This window comes from Musa acuminata, chromosome BXJ2-2 (genome assembly GCF_036884655.1).
Source record: "Musa acuminata AAA Group cultivar baxijiao chromosome BXJ2-2, Cavendish_Baxijiao_AAA, whole genome shotgun sequence".
NCBI lineage: Eukaryota > Viridiplantae > Streptophyta > Magnoliopsida > Zingiberales > Musaceae > Musa > Musa acuminata.
This window is the reverse complement of record NC_088339.1, coordinates 33,167,501-33,195,030: the sequence shown is the minus strand read 5'-3', so window position 1 is coordinate 33,195,030 and position 27,530 is coordinate 33,167,501. Positions and strand designations below refer to the sequence as shown.

Genomic DNA, 27,530 nt, shown 5'->3' with positions numbered 1-27,530 from the left:
CCACCAGAAAAAGAACCAAGCCATTTGAGGAAATGGAAGTCAAACTCAACAATCCAACCACTGGTAATCATAGCTTTACAGATTAGTGATGATGACTCTCAAACTTTCCTTGTGAGAGCATCACAGGAAATAGTGCAAAGCCTTCTGTGATTGAACCTGCATGACCATAAAGTTTTTAGCATCTTGTAGACAATCATACTTTCATATGTTGGGAATTAGCTACAAGCTTCATCTTGTAATCAGGTCATGTTTTGTGGAGTTGACTTTGCTCAGGTCAACTTGGCTGGCTAAATGTCTTCTTCATCTTTGCAATTAGCAAACACTTCCATTAGTCTTCTTGTAGATTTATGAGGACTCAAGGATCATGAATTAGGGAGAAGGATTGCTTGATCATAAGGAAAGTCAAATGTGTTCTTCATGGAGTCAAATTTCATGACTGAATATACTTTCTTGGCACCATAAATACTAAACATCAAATAATTCAATGACTGATAAGAAGATTTATAAGTTAAATCAAGCACTTGTCATGTTCTGATTTAATGGGTTAATTGATCTACTAACATGAGAGACCTAAACAACGTATTCAAAATATTGATCTATATTATTAATAATATAATCATATACTTGCATAAACTAACTTAAATTTTCTCTCACATCCTAAGTAGAAATAAATTTGGGTACTATAATATTCTTCGATGTTCAAACATAATCTTCTCAATAACAACTTTTATATTTCAATTTCATTCATAGATAATATTTTTTTTTCATGAATAATTCATCGTATTTAATACTAGGGCTATTTTGGTATCGAAGTTTATATCTATTTGTCTATATCCATTTTGATATCATTATAATCACATATTTTTTACTTGTGACACTCAAAAGGGCTTATCATCTAAAATTTATCTTTAAAACTATATTATCGTTCCAAATACAAAAGTAACATCTTGAGGGCCACTCTCAAATCTATTCCCTTGTGTCTTTGGCTTTCTCCTTAAGTTAAGTCTCGAGTGAAGTTTTAGAATTATCATTGAAATCCTTCTTTATCATCAGCTTCACTTCTTTATCTCGATTGATGTGGGAGTAAGAAGAAGTAAGAGATTCAAGGGAAAAAACTAATATATGAGTCATCATATCAAATACATTATTAGCATGAAAATTTGATCCAATTGATAAATCCTCGGAAGAGCACAAGGTTAAATATGACCCTTCTAGAATAGAAACATCTAAAGTATCTTCACTGACATAAGCGTCATAGATGCTCAATATGTCCTACCGGACATAAGCATATAAATCACTCAATATGTCATTCATGAACAAAACATCCTCAGTGTTCAATATATCCTTCGTTGACAAAAGTATCATAGTATTTTAGTAGACATAAGAACCTAAAATATCTATTGTGTCCTTCACATAAGTATCCTAAGTACTTAACGTGTCCCTCATGAATATGAGTATCTAATGTGTCTAGCATCAGAATAAACATACGCATCTAAAATATATTATATATCTTTTATAAATTTAAGCATCCCAAGCGTTTGATGTATCTTTCATGAACATAAGCATCTAAAGCATTTGATGCACCCTTCACGGACATTAGCATCTGAGATGCTCAATGTGTTTTAATAGGCATAAGCATCCTAAATGTCTGATGTGTCCTTCACAAATATGAGCATCCCAAGCACTCGATGTGTCCTTCATGGACATAAATATCTAAAGCATCTAATATATCAATTGTAAACATAAGCATCCTTAATGTGTGATGCATTCTTTACGAACATACACATCTGTCCAACGTATACCTTACGAATATAACCATCCTTAATATGTGATACATTCTATATGAACGAAAGCATCTTATAGGCATTCTTCAAGGACCTCCTACTCGAAGCAGATAAATTAGCATGTCCTGGAGCCCTCTTACCTGAAGCTAGCATGTCGACAACCTTTAGGGCATGCCAATAATCTTTGAGCCTTTCTTGCCCAATGTGAGTATGTCAATAAGTCTAGTAGGCCATCTTATCAAAAGTGGGAAGATCAATATGTTCCAAAGCTCTCTTACCTAAAGTGACCAAACCATCAATTTCCAAGTAGGCCAACAACCTTTGACTCTTCATTGCCTGATGTGAGCATGCCAACATGTCCATGAAACCATTTTGCCTGATTAGCTTTACCGAATGTGGGGAGATTGGCCAACCAAGAGGACTTTTGCCCGATAGGGACAAATTGATCGATTCAAATGACTTTTTAATCCAGGATAAGTACCTAAAATATCTAATGTGTCCTTGGTAGACATAAGTATCCTAAGTACTTAATATGTCCCTCACGAATATAAGTATCTAATATGTCTAGCATCATAATAGAACTAAGCATCTAAAATATATAGTATATCTTTTATAAATTTAAGCATTGCAAGTGCTTGATGTGTCCTTAGTGAATATAAGCATCTAAAGCATTTGATGCATCCTTCGCGAACGTAAGCATATGAGATGCTCAATGTGTTTTAGTAGGCATAAGCATCCTAAATGTCTGATGCGTCCTTCACAAATATGAGCATCCCAAGCACTCGATGTGTTCTTCATGGACATAAGCATCTAAATTATCTACTGTATCATTCATAGATATAAATATCCTAAAACAAACAAATTAAACCTCACCTACTATAAAGCAAATAGGTAAGCCACCTACCCAAGTCACCTACCCACATCTAGTTGCATACCCTTTAAAGATCTTCTATGTAAAGCAAGGGGAGGGGGGACAAGTGATAAAAAAATAATATAATTATTTCAAAGTTAATATAACACATAAGCACCTCCACCAAAGCTTCCATCTTAGTAGTTTGGTACCTCAGTTTGGCCACTTCAATAAATAGTTAAGCCAACTCAACAGATAATTGAGCCACCTCAAAAGTTTGATATTATAGTTTGATCACCCTAGAAGGTGATTTCAAATGGTGATTGCAAATGGTTAAGCCACCTCAACCAATAGTTCAACTACCTCTATTAAATAGATTTCTCTATTATTCTTTTCTTTTTTTTTCACACTCTTATTTCTTTTGCATCTTGAATGTTACTGACTTATGCATTAGAGAGATTAAGTTGGGCTTCCTCTAACCTTGATCTCTTGCAGAGTATCGGGTGGTATTTCAAGAGTTCAAGCAATATCTTAGAAATAATTTCATTGATCATTCTGACTTCATCAATTATCTAAATTCTATCGATTGATTCCTCTTCGATCATTTAATATCTTAGAATGGCACATGTTATTTTTTATCAAATCTAAATCCGATTAAGTCTCTAATACAGATTAAAAGAGAGTGATACATCAATACATAGTAGGTGTCTCTTTCTTCAATCAATAGAGAGGATGATCTAACTCCTCTCCCATAATACATTTACCATAGTTAAAGCTAGGAATTAACTTATCATCTACTAAGATAATTACATATTATCTCAAATAGTTAACTATGATTAACATCCTGATCCTTATACTTTAAAAAATAGCATTGAGGTCCATACACTTATAAAAGTAAAATATTTAACTCAAATTCTCCTTACATTAATTTTGTTGAGTGTTGTGACGTGAAAAAAAAGCATGAAAGAAAAGGATAAAATAGAATTTTATTATCTTTTAAATTATTAAATTTATATAAACTTCTTGCCTTAACTTATTTCCTCATCATTTGCTCTTTCCAACTTGCTTGCCTATCGCCCATCGCACCTATCATTCGTCGCTCCTGCTCGCCTGCTGCTCACCTGTCACACCCTGATGACAAAGAGTTTGTTTCGGATGGGCGTCAAGCGAGAAGGTGCAGTGGGTGAGCATCGAGTGAGCAAGTGCTGTGAGTAAGCAGATGCAGTGGGCAAGTAAGTGTGGAAGGCGAGCGAAGGACGATAAGTGCGATGGGCAAAAAAATTTATATAAAATTAATAATTTAAAAAATAATAAAATAATTTTTTTATCCTTTCTATTCATGTCTTTTTTACACGTGAAAATACATACGATTTTTTTTATTAATAAAATTAACGACGTAAGGAGAACTGAGATTAAATATTTTACTTTCATAAGTGTAGAGTCCCGGATACTATTTTTTTAAAATATAATGATCGGAAGATGTTAATCATAATTAACATCATGAGATGGAATAATATGCCCCTTATCTACTAAATCAACTTGCTTAGGGTTTGAATTGGGCTTGAAATGGACCATCTAGGTCCGGTGCACATTAGCGGAGGCCACGCAAAACCCTAGCCGTGGAGCCGCCCTTTTCCTTATAAAGCCACCCGGAGCCGCGGTAGCCGCCTCTTCCGAAGCGCCGTAGCTATTCTACTTCTTCGCTTTTGAATCCAGAAGAAAGAAGATGGTAAACCGATCTCGATTTCCTTTATTCTCCTTTTCTTCATTTGGTTACGGTATATCCTATGGATTAAGTCACTAATGGCTTCTTTGGTGTCTGAGGTAGGCGCCCAAGAAGGATAAGGCCGCACCCCCGTCCTCGAAGCCGGCTAAATCCGGTGGAGGCAAGCAGAAGAAGAAGGTACGTGGTGGTTATAGCGTTAAAGATTGGGTTTTTAAGGGTTTTTTTCCCTTTTCTTTCGTTGTCTTCTCTGGTGCTTATGTGGATTAGGGTTTGGATTGCAGAAGTGGAGCAAGGGAAAGCAGAAGGAGAAGGTGAACAATGCGGTCCTCTTTGACCAGGCGAGCTACGATAAGATGCTCTCCGAGGTTCCCAAGTTCAAGCAGATTACTCCTTCCGTGCTCTCCGAGAGATTGCGGGTAAAAAGATCTCGACTTTATCCTGTTCGCTGGATCCAGTGTTAGATTTCTAATAAGAATTCTGCCTCACTTTATATCTCGAAAGTAATTTATTGTTACTGTGATTGTTTAGCCTCTTCTTCATTGAATCCTTTAACCACTACAATCATGTAGTGAGATGGTTTGATAGATCTGATTTCCTTTGAGTCTTAATTTATTGTGAACGAAATCTTTATGAAATAAATGTGTATAGGTAGAGAAAAGGGTCATACCTTTTTAGGCACTTTCAGCGTCTGTAAATATATGCCTTACAGCTTAGGTGATACATAGATACACAAGAAGATAGAGGTAGAGACTTTAGTGTAGTTAATGTAGCTAGTTTTCTCAATCTTCTCTAATCATTGGGTCGAATGTGCAGTATTTTCAAGGGTTTATGTTAAACTTTCTGCCTTATGCATTACTTTATATTCTTAACTTAATGATATCATTCCACTTAACTACCAAATAAGTTAAAATTTAGCACTTAGTTATTGAAATTTTGGTTCAGAAGAATATTACATTAGCAAGCTTTGACATGATGGATGTAAGTTCCCAGCAGCAATGTCCTATTGGTCGATTCTTCTTAGAACATTTCTTTGATTTTAGGTAGTTTACAAGTCCAGTGAAAACAATAATGTGAATTATATCTGCTTTGTGTTATTTTGGATGCATTTATCACTAAGATCTAATATGTGGCCAATATTTTAGGGTTATCAAAAGGCATATGTGGTCAATTCCAAATCGAGTACTTTGGGTTTGTTTCTAACATCATTGATAGTATGATAGACATTTTGAATGACTCATTTTACACTTTTCTCGCCATCTTTAGGTTAATCGGACCACTTAGGGGGCTTTTGGGAACACATTTGAAATATGCATTGCAGGTCCAATGACAGTTTTGTAAATTTTGATTTGACCTTGTTGTATTGAAAATACTCAAATGATGCTACCTCCGGGGTAGCATTAGCATTTCAGTATTTTTGTGATGTTAATAATATAATTTTTTAAATTCTGAAAGTTTTCTATGATTTTATCTAAAATATCAAAATGATTTAGTGACAAACCAACATGATTTATATTTTCTACACGATGAAATTTTATTTATTTATGTGAATGTATTTTTATTTAATATATTTGAGCCATACAAAATTTTTATAAGATTACATATATTTATTTATTTACTTATTAATTTAAATAAAAATATATATTTATTTTTGAATATATATTAAAAATAATATAAGAGTAAATTTGTCATAAAATATTTAATGAATTTTTGAAATATAATTTTATCAAACAACACTTACGCCAATGCACATTTAAAATGTAGTTTTCATCTATTCTTTATTAAACACCCAAAACATTTTATAATTGCACATTCACTCAAACTCTTTTCTCCATTTGTATGTTAAACATGCAAATAGATTCCCAAACCAAGCCTTCGTCCACATGTCAAGTGTGATTGTGCTTTAGCATTATGATTGTGTTACTTTAGTGGCTTTCCAAATGCCTCAGGTTAGTAAATTTAGCACTATGATTGTGATATATTTCATATTTCTCAAGTAAGAAGTTAATGTAGTTTTTCCATTAACAACTTCTGCTACAAGACCTTGGACATGAGTTGTTGTTACAGTATTCATTATCATGACATGCCTTCAAGTGGTTGTTGCTTATTTCTTTCAGGTTAATGGATCACTAGCAAGGAGAGCAATAAAGGATTTGATGGCAAGGGGTGCTATCAGGATGGTATCTGCTCATGCAAGCCAACAAATCTACACCAGAGCTACTAATACCTAGGAGAACTTTAGTCTCCCCAGAGTTTCTATGAATAGGTACTTATTCTGTACTTGGTTATTGGATGTTTCGTAACTGAGTAGTTATCACTTTGGTTTTTGTTGCTTTGTTAAGACAAAGCTCTTATTTCAGAGTTGAGCCTCATGCTTCATTTTGTATCAATTTAGTTGGATAAATTATTATATTGTTAATCTAAACATTCCTAGATTTCGAAATGCCTTTTTTCTAATAAAAGAGTTGATGGAGATAAGCCATGATAAATTTACGACAGGAAACATTGTGGTTTATAATGACAGAAGTGCTAACATTTTCCAATTAGACCAACAGGAATATAAAGAATGGAGAATTCAACTCTATTTAGGTCGTTGTGCCATAATGGAGGATTGTGGTTTATTGAAATTTTAGGACCTGTGTCAATGCAAATAAAGCTCTCATCAAACATAATGGAGACAGGCTTTCAATATTTGGGAACATCAATAGGTTTCTTGTGGTTTGGCCACTGCCTCTGCTCATTAAAACTATGAAACATGTCAGATATGCTCTGAGATAATAAAGAGATTGAAATTTCATACCTTGTTTGCTAATAGTATCCAAAATGCAAATTAGTGTATCAAGTTTGATATATAGAATTCTCTAATGCAAACCTGTGATGATAACACTTGTAATCTTAGCAATTGCTTGAACAGTGTTTGAAAAGTCACTACTAGTGACAAGAACAGAGGGCATATGGTGTAAATATCATGGTGTCCAATGATCACATACAACATACAACATTGACATACATACATTTCTACGGGTAGTTAGTTATCTTAGCAATTGCTTTAACAGTGTTTGAAAAGGCACTACTAGTGACAAGAACAGAGGGCATATGGTGTAAATATCATGGTGTCCAATGATCACATACAACATACAACATTGACATACATACATTTCTACGGGTAGATAGTTATCAACCCCCCTCCCCTGTTTTCCAACCAATGAAGCCTCTGCTTCAGCAACACATGGGACAGTGTCTCAAGCCATTCTCATTGCACTTCCCACATTTCACCGTCTTCTTCTCCTCTTCATCCAACACCCTGCAGCTGCCACTGCAATCCACACACACCACAAAACTCACCCCTCCGCATCCCTCGCACGCCGTCGCCGCCCTCGGAATCCCCTGCAGCAACGGCCCCAGCGCCCCATCCTCTTCCAGCTTCGCCAACTCGGCCGCGCCACCGAGGAGCCTCCCCTTCACGAAAACCGCAGGGACCTTGACCTCTCTTGCTCCTCCCATCAGCGTCCTCAGCTCCGCTCTGTATCCCGAGTCCATGGAGATGTCCCTCTCCATGACCCGAACACGGTGAGAATCGAGAGTGGACCTGACGCCGTTGCAGTCCTCGAATGTCTTCCTGATTCCCCGCAGCGTCGTCGTGTAGATGACCACCGAGTTCTGCCCGCCGGGCGGGCACTTCTCCTCGTAGTACTGGAGCAAGACGCTGGAATCGCGGGCCAAGGCCACCATCTTCTTCATCTGCTCGCCCTCCTCCACGTGTTCCCTCTCCAGGGAAGCAAGAAGGTCGGGGTCGAAGACCGGGCCAAGGCTCCTCCTGGACACAGAGCCGCCGCCGGAATCCCTCCCAAGCTTCTTGCGCGGAGTCAACGACGAAGCGAGTCCGGCCCGCCTCGCGTTATCCGAGGAACTGAAGGGCCTCAAGATCCGATTCGGGTCGAGATCCCACCTCGCCGAGTCCCGCCGCGGCACCGTGTTCTCTTTCCCCGACTCTCTAGTCTTCCGACTCCTGGGAGACGGCGATACGATGGAAGCGTGCGTCGAAGGGTGAGGCTTTGGGGATCTCTTAAGCGGGGACGAAACCGGCGTCTCGTCGGCGAGGCCCTCCATGAGTTCCCATGCGTCGATGACCTCCGCTGGCTCTTCCTTCGCGTCACTCCTCCATTCCCTCTTAATGACTTCCCGTCCTTCTTCTTCATCATCCTCCCTCTTCCCACCGGCTTCATTGCGATCGAGGTTGAGGACGCCGTAGGTGGTGGAGGTGAGGAAGACGACGTGGTTGGCTTCTTCATCGTCCTCCCTCACGAGCAGTTTGGAGGAGACGCAACCCATTCCCACCTCCTCTGCAACTTCTTCCTCTCCTTTCGACTCGTGGGGTCGAAGGAGATGCAACGGCTACCTTTCTATTTGTCGGGAATATACATTATACTCTCCTCCAACGGTCGAAAGATCCGATCATTTCTTTCGTATCTCATGTGGTGATAAAGGACGAACGGTCTTGATGATCACCGGGAGTTGACGTGTAGGGACGACATGCGTCGGTTTCATAGCACGATCTAAGGAATCTAATCGTGCAACTATTCGTGGTGCATCGTAACCACTAATCCAGTGAATTAAACGTGATTAGCCACTAATCCCATGCATTAAGCCACAATTCAAAGCTTTATTCTCGATGTATATTAGCAACACAAACGGAATTTGAGTACATTTTAGCCACAGTAATCTGTGTTAGCTAAAAGACGACGTCGCAAGTTATACTCATATTTCATACGCATCTCCAACTCGATGCAGAGGAAGAAGGACAGGCACGCCATGCTCTCACGCGCCGCAGCATCAAGACGGCTTCTTGTTACGCTGGGTCTCGTCGAAGAGCTGCACGCACCTGCCGTTCAACGGCTGCACCGGCCTCGCGTTGTAGCGGTACTTCTGGCTCAGAGGCGCTTGCAGCGAGTTCGCCTGCTCCTTGGTCATCTCCCTCACCTGAATCAAGCGGCAATGTCAGCCATGGAAGGCCAAGGCGGAGGTGGTGAAGGTGAAGGGCGTGGTCGTACCTTGCCGAGGATGTTCCATGTGACGTTCTCGGTGCAGGGGGGCGTGGTGAGAGACCCGACGTATCGGAAGTACTTGCGAGTGCGGCGCTTCAAGGCCCTGGTTTGGACGACGCCGAGCGGGATCTGCGCTTCTTGGTCTGCCGAGCACTGCTCCATGGCCAGTTTCTCCATCTCATCCTGGATCTGTGAATGGCAGGTGATGGATTCGGTCAGTCATTCCATCAAACAAACGGACTGCAGCTCGACCGCGATGTTATACCTGGAGGAGGAAGGCATCGGGGTGGCCGTAGTGGTACATGATGGCGACGACCGCGATGTTGCCGTCGTCGCTCTTGTGGATCAGCTGAAGCTCCACCGGGAACCTGTCGAATGCAGGAGTTAATACGCGCCGGTTTCCTTGTCGTTGCAAGTTACAGGAAAGGCCGCGAAACAGACCGTTCTCCATCGATCAAGTGCTCGGAAGGTGAATGCCAAATCATCTGCGTCAGGCTGTAGCTCTTGCCATCCACCACTGCTTTCCCAGCAGATGCCTGGTATCGCAGCTGCAAGAACAAGGCCCACATCACTACCTTCAACCATTCCATGGGGATCAGTTAGTTAAAAGGAAGGAACATACCTCAATGCTGAAGCCATTGTTAACGAGGGAAGCCTTGGTGGAGACGTAATCCCTGGTAAGAGGACCCAGGTTTTGGTTGTAGGCCGTCGCATTCTTGACGATGTTGATGGGGGATTGGTGGAGCCCCTGAGAGCACAATTGGTATTCTGAGCTCAAGCTTCCCCATTTATCTGGTCCATTTGCTCCGCCGTATCCAAATTGGATGAAATCTGAAGAAGAACAGAGCGTCGTGTAGCTTCATCGAGAACAAGAACAAGAAGCGAGAGAGAGAGAGAGAGAGAGAGAGAGAGAGAGAAAGGTGAGTGAAGGCTTCATACCATGGGCGCAGGCAGAGACCAGAAGAAGGGAAGCAATCCCCAGGCAAAAGAAGGGCTTCACGTAGGTCATCGTCGTCTCCCTCCTCTCTCCTCTTTCTCCTCTGCTTTGTGCTGGATGGTGATCGTTGCAGGTGCCTACAGAGTTGGGGGTGTATACAAGGAAGGGGAAGGAAGAGAAGGATGGATGAGAGGGGAGAGAGCCTGCAAAGCTACATATAGTGGAACGGAGGAGAAGCTTGTGGCGGTGGGTGTGCTTGCAATCTCCTCCTCCCTTTTGCATGCTAAATATAGAGAGAGAGGGAAGACTCCATTGGATTGGAATGGTCTGCATCTCCATATTTATAGGAGGAAATTTCGGGTGTGCTAACTATGATAATAGCATAAGCTTTTCTTTTTTTTTTTTTCTTTTTTTCTTTTTTCATTAATAACCCATCAGCTGAGTATCAAAAAGTGTCAACAATTGAAAACTTCATCTCTCCCACCTCAAAATATTCTGATTTTTATGAGAAAAATTGTAAGTCAAAAATATTATCCTATATTATAATGGTATCGATTAGGGTTCGGACTTAGGAGTGTGGTGGTATAAACCTAATAATGATTGTATAGTTCCTATATTAGCGTATGTCCTGATCGTTTCGAATTAAAACATCGTATTAAACGTGATCTGATATTAAGACATGTCTTTGTGAATTATACTTGCATAGGAAATTTTTATATATATTATATTTTATATTATTTCCTTCAACAATCTCATGAGCTTACAAAGCTCATGAATGTCAGAAAAGAGGAATAGATATAGGATTGGAATGTATGAATTTCATCTTAAATTATTTGATTTGATAATCATAAAATTTAAAGAAAACATCCCGATATATTTATAATATTTAGCGCAATGGTAAATTATTTTTTGTCACTATTTCATCAAGACATAGCTATCAAATACATTATTCATCACACACAATGAACCATTGGTGATTCCTATTCACAGACAGAGCTTAATCAATAAATATCAAATATCAATAAATTTTCCCTTCAGAAAAAAAGCAAATATTTACATAATAATAAATGTATTTTCCTTTAAAAAATGAATATATTTGATGGTTTCTCTTCACAAATACATGTTTCTATCTTGTAAGTACATGATAAACTCTTGAGATGGAAGTGACTCCCTCTTCTTGTTTTAGGGAGTTGCAGCCTTCTCTCTGCCCTTTGCTGTCATCTGCACTGAAATTTTTCTTGAACCATACAATTCATGGTAATCCTCTCACACTTGACACAAACTACTGCAAAGGAAGAGGAACAAAAAATGTTTGTTCCTCCGTAAAAAGGCACAACATCCATGATGTTTCGCGAGGTCCGAACCGGATCCAACTGGAGAGATCCTTTTTACGGAGACAACAAAACTGAAAACCTCCGATGATTTTGATCCCATCTCGCCCACCAAAGAGTGAGACTTGTGATGAACACCATGAAGGAGAAGCTAGTGCACAGGGAAGACAGTTAAAGAAGGTTAAAAGGGAAGAGAAGATGAGTGAGTTCGTAGGTAGGTTTGCCAAGGGATTTATAGAGAGTCCAATTCACCATCCATATTCCTCTTTCAATTTTTTTGGGTAATATCTTTGATCTTTCATTAGATGCTTTCTCCATAAAATGATTTGTGAATTCATGGCCGACGTTAATATTTTCCATATGAATGATTGATAAGCCAATTAAAGGAGAGAAAAAAAAAAAGAAAGATTCATGTATCTTTATTTTGTGTGCCAAGGATGAAACTTCATGACCCATATGAATCCTTTTTCCTCCGATAAAGGTAAATAATTAGGGTTAGGCATCAAATGCAAGATGGCAAGTTCATGCACTTCCTTGCATCCCTACCTAAGAAAATGGTTCATGAATCTTTGTCGTGCCACTTTGGGAAGGTTTTGTAGTCCACTTTCTTGAAATCTATTCTCATTAGATATCTCAGCAGATATGCTATATTTTTATGTTGACCTTTTTTTAATCTTTTGATCATGTATCCCCTTTGCATATAATTTATAAATAAAATTTTAAGTATTAAATAGCAAACTAACACTTAATCGACTTGAGTTCTAACAAATCGAGTTGGCGATCCATGTCATGTTTGAGAATGACTACTATGGTTAGGTCGGGCAATTTATCGAATAATCGTAAACTTTCTTGAACTTAAATATAGATATTCATTCTTTCTTCAACAATCCCTTTTGATCGATCTTTCTCCTCTTCAATCATCCGTTAGATTCTTATAATATATATATGCATAAATAATCTTAACTTTGTCTAAATTTGCATTCGTCTTAGATGAATATAGTTATATAATCCAACATATTTTTTTACTATCCTCCGTACATTGTTATTGCATTGTTACACAAAGTGATAGGTCTCAAGTTCGAGTTCACATGTAAGCGTTAAGTACACCCGATGAAAATATATTTTAATTTTCGAAAAGATATTAGTTATCACAATAAAGTTGTCTAAACAAATTGTAATATATTTCCTATGGCTCATACATCTACATTACAAGTGATTTGAATTATTCTTAATAGAAAACTCTTAGTAAATCATAATATCAACAAATAATAAATCCCTTTTTTGCTGATGAAACAAAAGCAAACTCAATTTATATATATTTATATATCCAACACTCGATTATGAGATGAAACAAAAGCAAACTCAATTTTTTGGGTGAAACAAATTTTGCTGATGAAAAACTCCTCCTTAACTTTGGTCGAGTCTATTGTTTGTATTGAAGAATAAATTCTTTCTTTCTATCATTCACAAAGATAATCACTATATGATTCTGGTTTTCTATATGTTAAAAATATGAATCAAGATGAATTAATTTGGTAGGAATCAGATGATCTCACTATAGAGCAATAGAACCATCCGTAGAGATATCTCTAGTTTTCGAGAAACACATGCATGCACTGTTCATGAACCGCTGCGATCAATAGAGAAGGTGACATGAATGAGAAGCAGTCAATACTAATAATAAATATTACACGTTTCAATGTCAAAGCTGAGCGAATACTAATAGATTTGCTTTTGTTCCATGCGAGCAAGCATATGATATCATCAGGCAAGCAAGCGAACACACACACACAGCATGTGATGATGAGGACCGAGAATTGATTAGCATGGGTTTCTTATCTGGCGCGAGCGGGAGCTCGTCCGTCGACACGCCTCCACCAGCGCCTCCCTGGCCGACACCAAACCCTTGGGAACGAGAGGCCTGTCGAACACCGAGCTGTCGATCCAATCCTTTAGACGATTCTCCTGCCCCCATGTCTCCGGTATCCACACCCGCCCCGCCATCTCCATCCTGTGCCTCTTAAGCCTCTCCCGCCCGCTTTCCTCGGCCGCGTGGGCTCCGACGCGCTCCATCGCGACCTCCGTCGAGCACGCCGCGCGCTCTTCGCGAGTGCTTTTCTTCGAGCATGCATCGACGAGCTCTTCCGAGCTCTTGGCTGGTGGATCCTCCGAAGATGATGACGGCACCAGCTCGACGCGGACTCCCGGTCCCCGATTCGCGGGAGCAATGTCGATTGCGGATTCGGGATGCAGCTCCATCGAAGGGGCTGCTGCTTCTTCTTCTTATGGCGTACGAGGGTTGGGGGAAGCTAAAAAGATCAAAGGGGAGGGGGTGGTGGAAGAACTAGTGGTGCAGTTGGAGGACACACAGCAAGGGGGGGGAGGGGAGATCAGGTGGGTGTCGCCGAGGAGAACACGTTGTGAGATTGGCTTCATATGGCGGAAGCAAAGTTTACGTGTCCGTTTTATGCCTTCACCTCCGGAGTGGAAGGAAGGATGAGAGGCCGCTGCTGACTTGCGCACGCACAGTGGGAGCCAATTGGAGCTGATATTTTGTGGGGATTCCCACATCAGAATTAAAGGTTGATGTGCGTCGAGACCACGACACATTCAACATGTGTGCGCCTACCACATTACATTTGTGCCACCCGCTCCACTTTTTGTGACTAATCTCTTAGGCAATATAATTTTCTTTTTTCCTTTTCAACGTAATTAATATGTATGGTAAATTTTCATAATCATGATTAAATAATTATTTATTTATTTATTTAATTAGCTTGATAATTAGCTTGCTAGCTCAATTTTTTTTTTTCTTGAAAATAATGATCGCATAGCTATTGAGTTCCACAATCTAGTTTCTACCGAGTTTGAGTTTTGAGTCATGGGTCGTGTCAATTGAATCTCATGAACCTCGCAAAGAAGGTTTTCTTTTCCATATTTCTGTTGAATTATTTATATATAGCGGTAAATTTTCTTAAAAACCTAAGGTTTTTTTTCTTTCCACTATAGCATATTTTTGCTTTATGTGTGCGTGCAAATCACTCTTATTTTCTGAAAGATAAGTTACCCTTAGCGTTCGTCCATAGTCACCTTTGCACCTTGACTTCCTATGTCTCAGTGAGATTTTTGTTGTCGTTCTCATTACCTCTGCAATGAGAGCCCATCTTAAGGCGACTTTTGTCGTCGTCCTCATTGCCACAACAACAAGAGCCCATAGCCCATCGTGAGGTCTTGTTACCTCCTGTCCTTCACATGACCACCACGTCTGTCCACAAGACTCCTCTGCATAGAGGCTATGGTAGCACGAGAGGGGACGAGGCATGGTTTTTATCTTCTCGTCATCGTCTATGATGGCCACAACTTTACTCTTACTTTTCCATTGCTTCCACCCATCCTACTCTCTTTAGACGCCCCAACCACGTGCCGAGGATGAAGTCGAGGCTCAAGACCTTGCACAAGGGTAGAGGTGATGAAGCCTCACGACGAACACTCGCTACGAAGATGATGAGGACAACGAGAACCTCATGATAATGAAGATGGCTCGTAGCACAACACAATAGAACTAACAATAAACGGTCACAATGGGCAAAGGGTAGAGGCAACCTTAATGGGAAGAAAACGACCATATAATGGAGGCAAAAGATAATCTGTCTTTAAAAAATAAAAGATACTACGTGAGAATTAAAAAAAAAAAACACTTTGCGGAAAAATAAAAATTGCCAAACTGCTGGCTTCCCACTATGGATTTACAGATTTGACACTCCATGCAACTACAGTTTCGATTTACAGAGTTGACAGCAATAAGTACAGAATAATTAACAAAAAAAAATGCACCAATCCGTTCAAGATGGACCAATGCTGAATAAATAAATTGTCAAACTGCTGCCTTCCCACAGTTGCAAACATTATAACATTCATGAAAGAAAGAGAGAGAGAGAGAGAGAGAGAGAGAGAGAGAGAGAGAGAGAGAGAGAGAGAGAATAAATTATACCAAAATGAACAAGGGCATCTCCATATATACAAAAGAACAGAGACATGTTTAAGTTGGTGCATCTTTCGATGGAAATCTGGAATTAAACAAAAGCCAATCACAACTCGGCACAGCATCAGATGCAATAGAAGACATCTCAGATATAGAAGCTAAAAAAATGAATCAGAAGAGGGAGATTGGAGATACTATGATGCAGAACTTACAACTGAAGTGCATCTGCTGCTTCAAGGTCGGCTCTTTTCATCATTGGCATTTGCCATCCAAAAATCCACCACTCCACAGGCTAATCATTTCAGTACATGCCCCATTGACAACCGTTTAATGGCTGCATTCATGTGCTTCTCAAAGCATGTGTTGTTGGAACATGAGTACAAAAACTACCTCAGCTGATATTATTCAACTCCAGACACATTTCCCATAGTATCTTGAAATAAGATTAATCTGGATAGATGGGTCAAATTATTTTGACATTTGGTACTCTGAACAATTCTTAGATGACGGAAAGCAACTGGGAACTGCCAAGAACTTACAAGGTATAAAAAAGAATAGACTGTCCTAGGTACATATTCTAATTCGTTGAGGTAGACAATTTGACCTGTTAGTTGTCATAAAGACAATAGAGCTTGTATTCTGACAGATTTTGAATATCCACATTAGTCTCCCTTTAAAAGTTCAATTTCAATTCTGAGAGATCATCCATTGGAATTTCTAGGCCCACTAGATCATGATCTTGGAGTGCATCTTCATCAACATTCAGCCAAGAACCAATATCCTGACCTTGTCCACCCAGACCTTCAGCTACATCTAATTCATCAATGGAATCTATCGCATGCAGTGGTAAGTTAGTGAAGATAGTATCATCAACCTCTTTAGATGAATCATGGGTAATATTACTTGAACTTTGCAATTCAACTTCCTGATCAATTTTCATGACAGAATTATTCACAGTGTCAAAGGATTCTTGTGATGCTGGTGACAAAAAGTTGGCTGCCTCTGTAACTCGGCCAATACCATTCCCTGATGTTGACAATTGAGCTATCTTTTGCTTTGGCTTTGTCCTTGTTTTGCGTTCACCCCTGCCACTGGATGATGGACGACCAGCTTTAGCAGTAGAGCTTCTTCCCAATGCATCTTTGTGCTGATCCCTGTCTCTTTCAGTTTTTTTCCATTTTGTGCTACTTGGAAGAGAGTAGCTAGGAGTTGATATGGCTCTTGTAGCAGCATCTGTAACAACATCATCCAGAAGCACCTCCTTCTTCTTCCTGTCGGGTTTACTAACCAATTGATCTCCCATTTGAGGAAAACCTTGGTATGCATCCAATGGACCTCGATCAATCTTATTACCAAGTCCATGCCTCTCCATAACTGATGGTACACCTGAAAGCCAGTTAGAAGAAGCTGCAAATATAACCAGTACTTCTTAAACAGCTAAAACAAAAACAGGAAAGGAAATCATGATGCTAGTTGGGTGTATGATCAACATTCTCAGGTAATATCTATGGTGTCAATGGACCAGCTCCAGCAGGGCCTAGCTCAGTCCATTGCCAGACCACACTTGAGAACCAAGACATACTCAAAGACAATAATCTTGATTGTAAAACATCAAACTATATTTGGTTAGTTGCCAAATCCTTTATGAGGACAAAATTATGTGCTCCATTATGTTTTTATATGATCATGAACAAATAACTGTATTAGAAGTACCAAATAACACAGGGTCACATATAGACATCAGTTTTATATACTTCAAAGAATGAAGTGCATTAAACAAAGATTATATGAGCCTCTCCAGTCAATCAGGCCCACAAATAAGGCTGAAATCCTACTTACTAGATGGACCACAAATTTCAGCCCAGGGCAAGGTTGTGTGATTAAAGCCTACTGGGCTAACAAGCAACAGTTCAGACCATCGACACTAATAATAAATTAATTAATAAATGTCTAAATGTGTTAAACTGGGATTATAATGTATATAAACAAACATATATGATACTTACAAATGCAAGTGCATGCACATACATTCGCATATGACACCACATGCATGCTTCTAGAGAGAGGGAAGAATGATGCAACCAAAATCCATACCTGATACTCGGGAACCAAGATGACCGCTCCGTGATTCCACATGATTAATAGCACCAGAAACATCTGAATGTTTAGCATCAATGTTATGTAGAGGTGCTGACAAGATCACATCCCGCAATGCCGGTTCACTGAAGCAGCTTCGACCTGTTTCTTCAAATCTGTGACATCTGGCTATTGTTCGCTTAGCAAAGGCCAATGCAAGTTGTTTTGAAACCTTAGTTATTCCATTCTTATGACTTGAACTACCACGCCCGCCCTGTAGAAAGAAGACAAATTTTATAGGTAATTTAAATGAACTCCAATTAACATCAAGGAGTGCCCGAGGATAATAATGGTATCTCATGAGCAGCTCAACCAATATGCTGCTAATACAGTCAATATATGAAGCATGAAAGGGCACCAGGGTTTGTCCACATATTCAGATATAGCCAAATAAAATCAAACTAGTACAACAATTTCCTTCATTGGATTTACATAATCTACGGCTAGAATGAGGGTTAAGAATCTAGATTGGTTAAGCCTTCTGCCTCATATAACTCCAGGGTAACTGAACTCACCTGTTGTGATCCAAGAAAATTCCTAATTAAATACAACTATGAATTGAAGTATGGTCATGTGATGAGGTTCTGAGGTAATATGAAAATCAGAATGACTATCTAAACTGATGGTGATCGGACACTGAAAAACCACAATAGAACTGATTTTCTTCCCTTAAGCCATAAATCAATCCACACTAGAGATTTGTTATTTAACAGAGCGTAGTTTAAAGTATAATGCTACAAAGGTACAGACCTGTTTATATTTATAATAAAATTGACAGTATTACTTTCAATTCTAGATCACTAGCATAAGCAGAGAATAAAAAATCTAAATAGAAAAAAGGAGATCATTCATGGAAGAGGTAACAATCCAGGAAGCAAACTAAAAGTGCAAGTACTTTGCATTTAAGCTTCAAAGAAGATACCATTATGAGCTTAGACTACATGATAACTTTGAAGGTTGCAGGGGACAAGTCAAAATTCATGAATCCAAAATTTGCATGAAAGACAAAAAGTTGAGCAGAACACCCCAATACTATAGTATTAAGTTCATAAGTATAGATGCACCAATGAATTAATCTCCAAGGTAAAACCAACAATAGATAACATCATATGCATAAGAAGAGATTGGAACATTTCCTTAAAATACCCAATGAAGATACAAATAAAGACTTGGCTAGGAATCAGTTACTCAGACATCTCTAGGATCCATCAACACTCGCTCATATCATTATAAGACAGCAGAAGATAGTAAAAAGAAACTTCCATCAATATTTTCAAGCAGAGAATTACTTAAGAGAAAAACAGTACTAAAATGACAGTACACTTGAGTTCTGTGATTACCGTTAGCCTTTTGTGTGCCATCTCAACAAGTTTGTTCATTGCAAGCTGCTCAAGTTTCCTGTAGTTTTAAATTAAAGACTCTTCAGTTATGGTAGATCAAGGATTACTTATGACCAGTGAAACAAAGAAGAATATTGAAACTCGTACCTCTCCTCAACTTCTTTTATACCTTCAACTGTTTTTTCTAGTTTACCTAATTGAGTTTTCTTTTTCCTCACCTATTAAAGCAACTTAGCATTAGAATAACTGTCAATAATAAAGACCATAAAATTGTAAAGAGTTTTGTGCATTCTCGTGCGGAGTTAGAAAGATCAAATATTCATACATCACTATATTCAAATGATAAAAATGCTAACACTGTCAGGCTTTGACTGCAATATCTTACCATAAGAGATTTCCATACAGTAAAAATATTTTTGCATGTAACTTCATAAATGATTATGTCTTAATAGAGTTTTCCTCAATTGTGAAATTTCTCATAATTGGGTGTCAGCAAATTGCACAACCTTATATAATCTTGAGAGTTACAAGCTTAACAGAGCCCCTCTACGTATCTAATCATAAATTTTCAAAATAAATATCAAAACATTAAGCATTTCAAACAAATAACCTGCTCATAAAGTCTCATCTTAAGTTCTGCAATAACTTTGTCAATTTCTCCATCTTCGCTCTCAGCAAGATCAGGCTGTAGAGAAATTTATGAAAAAGGTAAGACGTATTAAGCTCAAAGGAAAATGGCAAAGTTTAACTACTACAATTTCAAATAACACATAAAAATTTAAATAAATTACAAGGCTGAATGCAGATATGTTTATTCTGTTCATTTATCTTTCATCAAAAGGAAAGTTTGGTTCATAATAGGCTTACCATCCCAGTATGGTTATGTTACCAAGCACACGTCCGGATTTAACTGATGCAACCAGATGTACCAGGTAGTAAGCCTACCTCTTGGTACCGATATTATTTTACTTTTAGCAATTATCTTCTCTCTCTCTCTCTCTCTCTCCCTCTCTCTTCTAAGTGCTCTCTCTTTCTCTCTCTCCTTCATGCTTTCTCTCACAAATTCTCTCTCTCCCTGCCTCCACCACTTGCTCTTTCCTGTCGTGTTGTCACCGTCTCCTCCCTCTCTACCTCCTCATTCTCTTAGTAAGGATCGTCACCATCCAACAACTGTCTGGTATTGGCACCTGACTGAGATTTTAAGCATTGCCACAAGCTATATCAAGATTGGATTACCTCAAGCCCACTTGAGCATTTAATCATAGATCTACTTGAACTTATATATGGTTTGTAGGGATTTGATTATAGTAAAATTATAGAGAATCTCGTATGGGCAAGGCAAGGCACCAAACTTAAGCAAAATATGTGGAAATAAATAGACAGGTATGCTCTTTGTTCGATTTAATCAGACAATTTTTCTAAGAAATGCCAATTGCCAAGTACCTTGTGCAGTATTTCCAACAAAGGAAAATATAATTTTTCTTATGAAAAGAGAAATTAAGAGAAAATACATGAAGATTCAAACAAAAAGAAGAAATAGCAAGAGACATCATCCGGAAAAGATAGCCTTCTGAACAAGGACAAGTGCTTTTCATTTGGTGCTATCACCTATTAGCATTCATTTCTTTTCCAATTAATTGCTTCAATAATTTCAAAATACACCACCACACTACTGCGACAGAACTTAAATGCCAAGATTAAATTAGAGCTGCACCACAATCTATGTCATCAAGATAAGATAAAATAAACAATACATTTTAAAGTATACATACCACTGCATCCGGAAATATGCCTATACTGTGGAGTTCCATCAAAATCCTATCATCAAGAGGCATGTCCTCAAACTGGCGCTCATAGGGAAAAGTGTTGTCCATTATCTGCAGCTGATTAAGATTATTTTTCTGGTAATCAGAAAGTGAACCATTATATGCATTCGTAACAGCACTATTTTCCACCAGTGGTTCATCTCCGGACATGAAATGTTGAATATTTGAGTGCCTAAAGTTGTTGGAGACCATAAATCCATCACAAGGCATATTATCTCCCATACAATTTTTCTGATTCTTATAATTAAGCTCCAACTCACAATCCATGTTCAGTAAATCTTTAGCATGATCATTAACATGACTATTAGTACCATAATGAACATAATCACTTGACAACTGTAAAACTGATTCGCCTTGGGAGTCATTTTCAACATTTTTGATATCATCTTCTGTGATAAAGGCTGAGAGAAGCCTCTGCGTGAGTGGAACCATTTTGTCATACCATCTCTTGGTCTCTAATCTTCCAAGTGATGCATTGACATGCTGTGTCCCAGCAGCCGAATAACGGGTCTCAAAAGATTTGTTGGTTGATCCAACCACACTTGACTGCTCTCTGGCAAAGGAAATGTGAGGTGAAGATGCCACATCGTAAAGGACCTCATCCTGAAAAGAAATGGAATGATTCTGATCAGACACCAACACAGGCTGCTGAAAAGTAAAGTTACCAAGTCTACAGAGTTGTTAATTTAAAATCACTAGTATCACAATTCACAAATATAGTTCATTGAATTGAGAGACGAAGAAAGAGAGAAACTGATTTCATATTCAGGAAGCGCTAAGGTTATAAACATACAAGTCCACACCTTCTTCAAAGACGAAACATGAAAGACATATGCAGAAAATTAGAAGTGGCTAGTACCATTACATCATGGCCAACTTCAACCCTGTTAGACAAACTTCCATCTACCTCCTTAGCAAAATGAATCTGTTACAAAGTTGGGTAAATGAAGAGTAAGGCTTGTCAGCATAACATAAACAGATACTATTATTAAAAAAGGGATCATACAACATAAACACTAACCTGATGCTTGACAAAAGATATATCCTCCAATGTCACAAATGAAAAAATGGATTCCATTTTTTTCCAGAAAGTGCTTAAACAGGCATGATCTACAAAAGTAAGAATGACAATAAAACAAAGGAAGCAAAGTGTAAATGGATTTGATTTGTGGAAGCAAATATTTTTAAGATGAATCTCACAGCTGGCGCTACGAGCTGCATTTGCAGCTGACAGTAATTCTTCTCGATCATCCTCTGATTCTCCTACAAAATTTGATCATATAAGGTTGCACCTTACAGATGTAAAAAAGCAAGGAAAAGATCAACTATAGAATTGTTAAATGGATATAAATTCTAGAACCTGCCAATTCAAAGGAACCACCATTCATAATTTGTGTACGGACACAAGTCTTCCGATCAGATAACTTTTTTGAAGGAGGCCGGCCAATCCTACTGTACCGGGCAATAGTACAACTTAGTAAGCTTAATCCAATTCATAAGTACAAAGTAATAGCAAGATTTTTAATTCCATAGCAATCAAGAAAGTCTGGAACCTTTCGCTCCTTTCAGAACCATGCTTTCCATTTTTGAGTGGCTTTGTAGAATCTACATTTTCCAGTTTCTCCCTTGGTAGAGGTAAACATGATTTTGACTGTACTGAGCCTCTTCCACTCCTACCTTGTCTTCGAACTCCGTCTCCAATTTCTTCTTTTGGAGTAGTCTTGGTCTTCTTTGATGGCAAAGCAGAAGTTGTTGCCTTAAGGGGTGCTTGAGCACCATCTTCTAGCTCAAAATTATCAGTTCCTTTCTCCTTCAACTTGTTCTCGACAGCAACTGACTCTTCACTTTCTGATAATACTGCAGGAGAGAGGACATTATCGAGTCTCAGTTTTGATTGGTGATTGCTACTGGGCCTGCCTCTAGAAATTAAAAGCCCACTGGTATCTGTAGTTGTCATTCTGGCGCCACCATCTGGAGTAGAAAATCCTTCGTGTGAAAACTGAGCATCATCCAAGTTTGAGACTGGAGAAACTACATTAACCCTTCTTGTTCTAGAGATTTTTTGAGGCCGTTGACCCACCCATTGAGTTACAGAGGGTGATGATGATTCATTATTTATTGACCCTGTTGACCCTTTACGATTGTTCACCCCATTTGACGGCTGAATTTTGTTGATGCAGGGGGCTTGCTCCCAACCATCAGTGCTACCAGATGAACGAAGAAAATTAGAAGATGCATTCATGACAATGCCTGAACCAGTTCTCAGTGCTCTAGATGCTTTTCCTTTTATCAGAGGACTTTGGTTTCCCACTTGAGCATCCTCACGCATATTTAACCTGGATATAACAATGAGCCAATGTTATATTTGCTGAATGTTCAACGATAATACATGCAGAGCTAAAAATGGAGCAAAATATTTAAATTTTAAAGCAAAACAGAAATCTCCAGATAAAAGTTTGAAGGGATGTAGCCAAACACTAGTGTTAGCCACTTAGCCTAACACTAGTTTGCCTCTAGAAGCTACATATAATACCATGATACATAATGTAAACAGTAACCATATAACCCTCTCCAAGGACATTACACTAGATGCAAGTTTGAAGGAATATGCTTTGCAGTAATGGGGAGCTTGTATTGCAGTCTTTCATGATTTTCTATCTTATAATGTAGCCACAAAAGCAATATAAGTGTAATGTAAACATACTTATTGCTTCCTTTAGGCACCATTCGATCATTATCTTGTCCAACAAAATGTTCTCGTCTTTCATTTGGAGTGGAGCTACCATCCAAGTCATTCTTGAGTATTCCACGAGAGTTAGCACCACTATTTTCGGGGCAGCTATCCATCTTGTTGCTTATTGTGGTTACACTAGACAAGCCAGGTCTGCAAGATGAGAGTTTGAAGCAAATATTAGCAGAAATTTTCTAAATGTTATTGAGGGATAGAAAGAGAGTAGGGACGTGAAAGATCACCACTACCTAGTCAGCAGGAATTTTTTTGTTAGATCAAAGTTCTATTTTCTTTTTCTTTTTTCATTCAACAGATTGAAAAGAAAAAAAACTCACCATCAGAAAGATATCCCTATTTTTTGACCAACTAAATGTTTCCAAGAAATTATCAACCCACAAAGCTATATAATAAATCAAGAAGCAATAGTTCTCGCTGACATTTATCCACGTTGGTGAGTCCAATCCTGTTGTATAGCAAAATTAACTTTTCACAAAGGTTAATGGATAAAAGCTAACAACAGGACTTGTATCAAATGTTGATAAATTTATAAAAACAACTGGCACAAATTGAATTTTAGGGACCCAAATAAAGTTCATCCCAGATTTGAAGGATTGAGTGATGTAATTTACACTTTTTTATATTTGAGCTGAAAAAACAATGCTTGAGTTGCATGCTCGTACTCAAATCAGTGTAGGTTTTCCTGCATGTACTCATCCTGAACTTGGTCAACAGGTACATCACTACTTCAGCTTAAGTGGGTCAAATAAGCACAAATGCCCTGAAAATACCAACCATATCTAGAGTCTGATACCAAAACCAAAAAACGTTAGATTTACCCTTTAAAGAGAAACTGTCTCTTAATTCCCTAGATAGTGCATGTACAAGGTCAAAACTTACTCATAATAAACATTGAAATCAAAAAGTAAAAACAAAAAAGAAAGTAACTCTCATATTAAATTGAAAAGAATATAGGGGCTCTAAATTACAAAAATGGCCATAATGCTAATATTCGAAGCCTAAATACTTCTTACACTAATTGGAAATTGAAGGAATCCAAGCATCATAGCTTCTTGATGTACTAGTTTAAAATTGCTGGCTTACCTTGTCTTGTTACTATTTTTCATTGTGTTCTACTGTTAGATGAAAAACCTACTACAAAAATAAAGGTGGCCACGTGGATAGGACTCTACCAATATGAGATCTGGGGTAAGTTGAGGTACAGAGCCTTACCACAGTAAGCAGCAATTCCTAACCCTAACCCACAATAGCTTCTTTCTCCCACCCTCACCATACCCATCCAATATGAATTAATATTAACTAATAAATTTTTGACTTGCAGAATATGATGTTTTACCCACAGATCTAGCTAATCACATAAAACACTTCTGCATGATAACTTTGAAATGGCTACCTCATTGAAGTCCTGAGCTCTAGGACCTCATACTCTAAACTAAGGTACTACTGAAAAAGAAACTAAGAATAGTTGCACAATTTTGTCAGCAATCCAGAAGCAGTTATTTGTTCTAAACAAAGTAGGATGATGATTCTTATCTCCAGTAACTTAAACAAAGATCCTATGCTTGAAAAGTATAAATAAATTGTTTAAGGTGTATAACCTCCTCAAATAGTTACCTGAATCCATTGCCATCAGAAGGGCGTAGACGAGATTCACTGTTAGGCCTCTGCTGAAATGGTTGTTTAATATCTCTATCACCATCTATTACTCTGTTAAGGCCAACAGAACGCTTTCGTTTATTTTTCTCCCATCCATCACCCCCTGGAGGGAGTCCACACATCTTCTCTTCTGAAGGTATTGGCCCCCCATTGCAACCTCTAAGCATAACTTTATCCTTGTCAGAAAGCACATTTTTATCCTTTTCTATAACTGCACCTTGCCTCAGAAGAACAGTCCCACGCCCTTCTGGCTGAAGCAGATAAAGGGGAAAAAGTCATTTCAGCTATAATGAACAAACTAAAAACTTCACATTTGAGTTTCAATAAAAAAAAGAAAATGGATCGCAAACAAGTAATCAATATGCTTATTTCTAGCAACAAATCAGAGAGGCATGTAACTGGACTGATAACAAATTCTGAATAAATGTTAACAGAATAGTTGAACTTGAGGCTTAAAAGCATGCATAGATTTACTGGAGGAAGAATGATTATAGATTGTAAACATAGTTGGTTATTAACAACTAAGACAGCATTAATTTATTAAAAATCCTCAAATCACCAAAAAGTGGTACAACAGACTCCACAAGAAATGACAAAGACAAGAGCCTTATCTCTAAAGATAACACCTTGGGAAGATATACAAACCCGTACTTCCGCCATAGAGGAGCGAACACGTTTATTTGGAATTACATTCTTTGCTCTGTCCTCCAGTCTTGGACTTGCAATCTCTGAAGGGCTTTGATGACTCTGACTTCCCATCTTAAGTGGATTTGAATTACCTGACTTCTCATATAACTGATCAGTTCTTTGTCGTTTCCTTGAAAGCAAGTTGCGATATTTATCCAATTTCATAATTGATTCCTGCAATGACTTCATTCTATCCCTGGTGAAAAAGAAGTTAATCATCAGCAAGCAGCCACTACAATGTCACTGTATAATTGAACCAATTCCAAGTATGTTTACTTGCATGCAGGATTTTATACACATATCCCATGTGCCAAGCAGTGACATGATTAAAATCCAGCAGATACAAAGGTTGAACAATTAATGGTTCATTCAAAGATAGATTTGTCCAGAACAGTATAAAATATAGTAACTATAAGCAAATCATGCTTTCATAGATACAGAGAAAACAATAGGCAAATGCATGAAGAAACTAACCTTGCTCTGGTTGATGACTCAAATATGCTAGCTCTGAAACGTTTAAGATCTTCTGATGCAATGGGAGGGAGCAGCTTAGACTGCACAGATCCAAAAGAGTGCTCCTCAACTGTAACACCTAGAACTCTTCTTAATTCTCCAGAGCGAGAATACTTATGCTCGCTCATTGAGAAATGCTCTAATGAAAGATACTGCAGCAAATGTGGTATTTCTGCAGAGGAGGCTGTGTTTCTCGATGTACCGGGCCCAGTAACCAGAATACGGCTCTCCAAGCTCTCGCGGAAGCTTCCAGACCTCTCCAAACCAGAGCCTGAGTAGGTCCCACGCTGCCCATTGTGATAGGAAGCAGCAAAGTTTGGTCCATCCAGACTACTCGAAGCTGACTCTGCCCTCATACTTCCTGACATTTTCATGCTTAATCAACCATAAAAGCTCACATCCACATCTCATTCCTGCATATGGACATACATTCCTTATAAATTTCTACAACCTCAGAAGCTGATGTTGGTACATAACTGGTCTTCCACAGAATTGAAAGAATTCTTTTAATAGAAACTCTAAATGATACATCTCTTCTAATAAAAAGAGAGGCGGCAAGTGAGACAATGTTCAAGTGTGGGTTCAAAGAAGGTTCAAAGACAATGTTCAAGAAACACGGGTCATCCAGCTACGAACAACAGTGAATGCAATAGTAATTCAAAGTTCCGAAGCCATAGCGAAGCACAAGACGATGAGGAATTACGTGAATTCATCACTGAGAAACTCCACAAGAAAGAAGACGAACTGAAAGCCCAAAAGCACGACTCGAGCCACTAAAATGAAACCAAACAACTCAATTAGAAGTACAAAACTAGCATATTACAACTACAAAAAGCTCTCCAACCACCGAGTCGAACCCTAACGAGAACCAGAAAGCAATCCACCGACTTCAGCAAAGATTTCGAAGCAAAAGACACGAAGTAGCCAAGTAAATCCACCAATTCGAAAGCTCAAGCTACAGCTCACAAAGA

The 27,530-nt window shown here is 38.5% G+C and overlaps 5 protein-coding genes across 11 annotated transcripts in view; 1 reads left to right on the top strand and 4 right to left on the bottom strand.

Annotated features, from left to right (window-relative positions):
* The first annotated feature begins 4,250 nt into the window (after positions 1-4,250).
* On the top strand, positions 4,251-6,792 carry LOC103976525 (small ribosomal subunit protein eS25w). The gene is made up of 4 exons (XM_009391761.3): positions 4,251-4,363; positions 4,463-4,537; positions 4,642-4,776; positions 6,475-6,792. The coding sequence occupies exons 1-4, from the start codon at positions 4,361-4,363 to the stop codon at positions 6,586-6,588; spliced, it is 327 nt and encodes a 108-aa protein (XP_009390036.1). The 5' UTR covers positions 4,251-4,360; the 3' UTR covers positions 6,589-6,792.
* Positions 6,793-7,425: 633 nt separating this feature from the next.
* Positions 7,426-8,725, bottom strand: LOC135605063 (uncharacterized). The gene has a single exon (XM_065094752.1). It carries the CDS (start codon positions 8,687-8,689, stop codon positions 7,577-7,579), a length of 1,113 nt encoding a protein of 370 aa, XP_064950824.1. The 5' UTR covers positions 8,690-8,725; the 3' UTR covers positions 7,426-7,576.
* A 275-nt stretch (positions 8,726-9,000) lies between these two features.
* On the bottom strand, positions 9,001-10,627 carry LOC135605062 (alpha carbonic anhydrase 1, chloroplastic-like). Its single transcript, XM_065094751.1, has 6 exons — positions 10,342-10,627; positions 10,025-10,233; positions 9,844-9,950; positions 9,668-9,770; positions 9,409-9,591; positions 9,001-9,337 (listed from the first exon to the last, which is right to left on the bottom strand). Exons 1-6 carry the CDS (start codon positions 10,619-10,621, stop codon positions 9,191-9,193), a joined length of 1,029 nt encoding a protein of 342 aa, XP_064950823.1. The 5' UTR covers positions 10,622-10,627; the 3' UTR covers positions 9,001-9,190.
* A 2,864-nt stretch (positions 10,628-13,491) lies between these two features.
* LOC103976522 (protein BIC1-like) lies at positions 13,492-13,929 on the bottom strand. Its single transcript, XM_009391756.3, has one exon. It carries the CDS (start codon positions 13,927-13,929, stop codon positions 13,492-13,494), a length of 438 nt encoding a protein of 145 aa, XP_009390031.2.
* Positions 13,930-16,086: 2,157 nt separating this feature from the next.
* Positions 16,087-27,530, bottom strand: part of LOC135606188 (uncharacterized) — an 11,713-nt gene continuing 269 nt past the window's right edge. The window contains exons 2-16 of one of the 7 annotated variants that reach the window (XM_065097055.1): positions 26,521-26,972; positions 26,005-26,242; positions 25,318-25,610; positions 23,659-23,838; positions 22,508-23,290; positions 22,315-22,406; positions 22,155-22,217; positions 21,976-22,064; positions 21,814-21,879; positions 20,901-21,557; positions 19,739-19,813; positions 19,276-19,346; positions 19,129-19,186; positions 17,747-18,002; positions 16,087-17,059 (exon numbers count right to left, since the gene is read on the bottom strand). In XM_065097055.1, coding sequence (XP_064953127.1) covers positions 16,326-17,059; positions 17,747-18,002; positions 19,129-19,186; positions 19,276-19,346; positions 19,739-19,813; positions 20,901-21,557; positions 21,814-21,879; positions 21,976-22,064; positions 22,155-22,217; positions 22,315-22,406; positions 22,508-23,290; positions 23,659-23,838; positions 25,318-25,610; positions 26,005-26,242; positions 26,521-26,933 — 4,068 coding nt within the window. In that variant the 5' untranslated portion in view covers positions 26,934-26,972 and the 3' untranslated portion in view covers positions 16,087-16,325. The remainder of the gene's footprint in view (positions 17,060-17,746; positions 18,003-19,128; positions 19,187-19,275; positions 19,347-19,738; positions 19,814-20,900; positions 21,558-21,813; positions 21,880-21,975; positions 22,065-22,154; positions 22,218-22,314; positions 22,407-22,507; positions 23,291-23,658; positions 23,839-25,317; positions 25,611-26,004; positions 26,243-26,520; positions 26,973-27,530) is intronic. The other 6 variants (XM_065097058.1, XM_065097059.1, XM_065097056.1 and 3 more) reach the window with 6 other exon arrangements.

What these genes read in the sequence shown, in the direction of transcription:
- LOC103976525 (XM_009391761.3), top strand. An exon ending in GAGGCAAGCAGAAGAAGAAG is followed by an intron (nt 4,538 to 4,641) that starts GTACGTGGTGGT and finishes TTTGGATTGCAG; the next exon opens with AAGTGGAGCAAGGGAAAGCA. An exon ending in TGCTCTCCGAGAGATTGCGG is followed by an intron (nt 4,777 to 6,474) that starts GTAAAAAGATCT and finishes TATTTCTTTCAG; the next exon opens with GTTAATGGATCACTAGCAAG.
- LOC135605063 (XM_065094752.1), bottom strand. Translation starts at nt 8,689, where the DNA reads ATGGGTTGCGTCTCCTCCAAACTGCTCGTGAGGGAGGACGATGAAGAA.
- LOC135605062 (XM_065094751.1), bottom strand. Translation starts at nt 10,621, where the DNA reads ATGCAAAAGGGAGGAGGAGATTGCAAGCACACCCACCGCCACAAGCTT. An exon ending in GGTCTCTGCCTGCGCCCATG is followed by an intron (nt 10,234 to 10,341) that starts GTATGAAGCCTT and finishes GTTCTTCTTCAG; the next exon opens with ATTTCATCCAATTTGGATAC. An exon ending in CATGGAACATCCTCGGCAAG is followed by an intron (nt 9,338 to 9,408) that starts GTACGACCACGC and finishes CGCTTGATTCAG; the next exon opens with GTGAGGGAGATGACCAAGGA.
- LOC103976522 (XM_009391756.3), bottom strand. Translation starts at nt 13,929, where the DNA reads ATGGAGCTGCATCCCGAATCCGCAATCGACATTGCTCCCGCGAATCGG.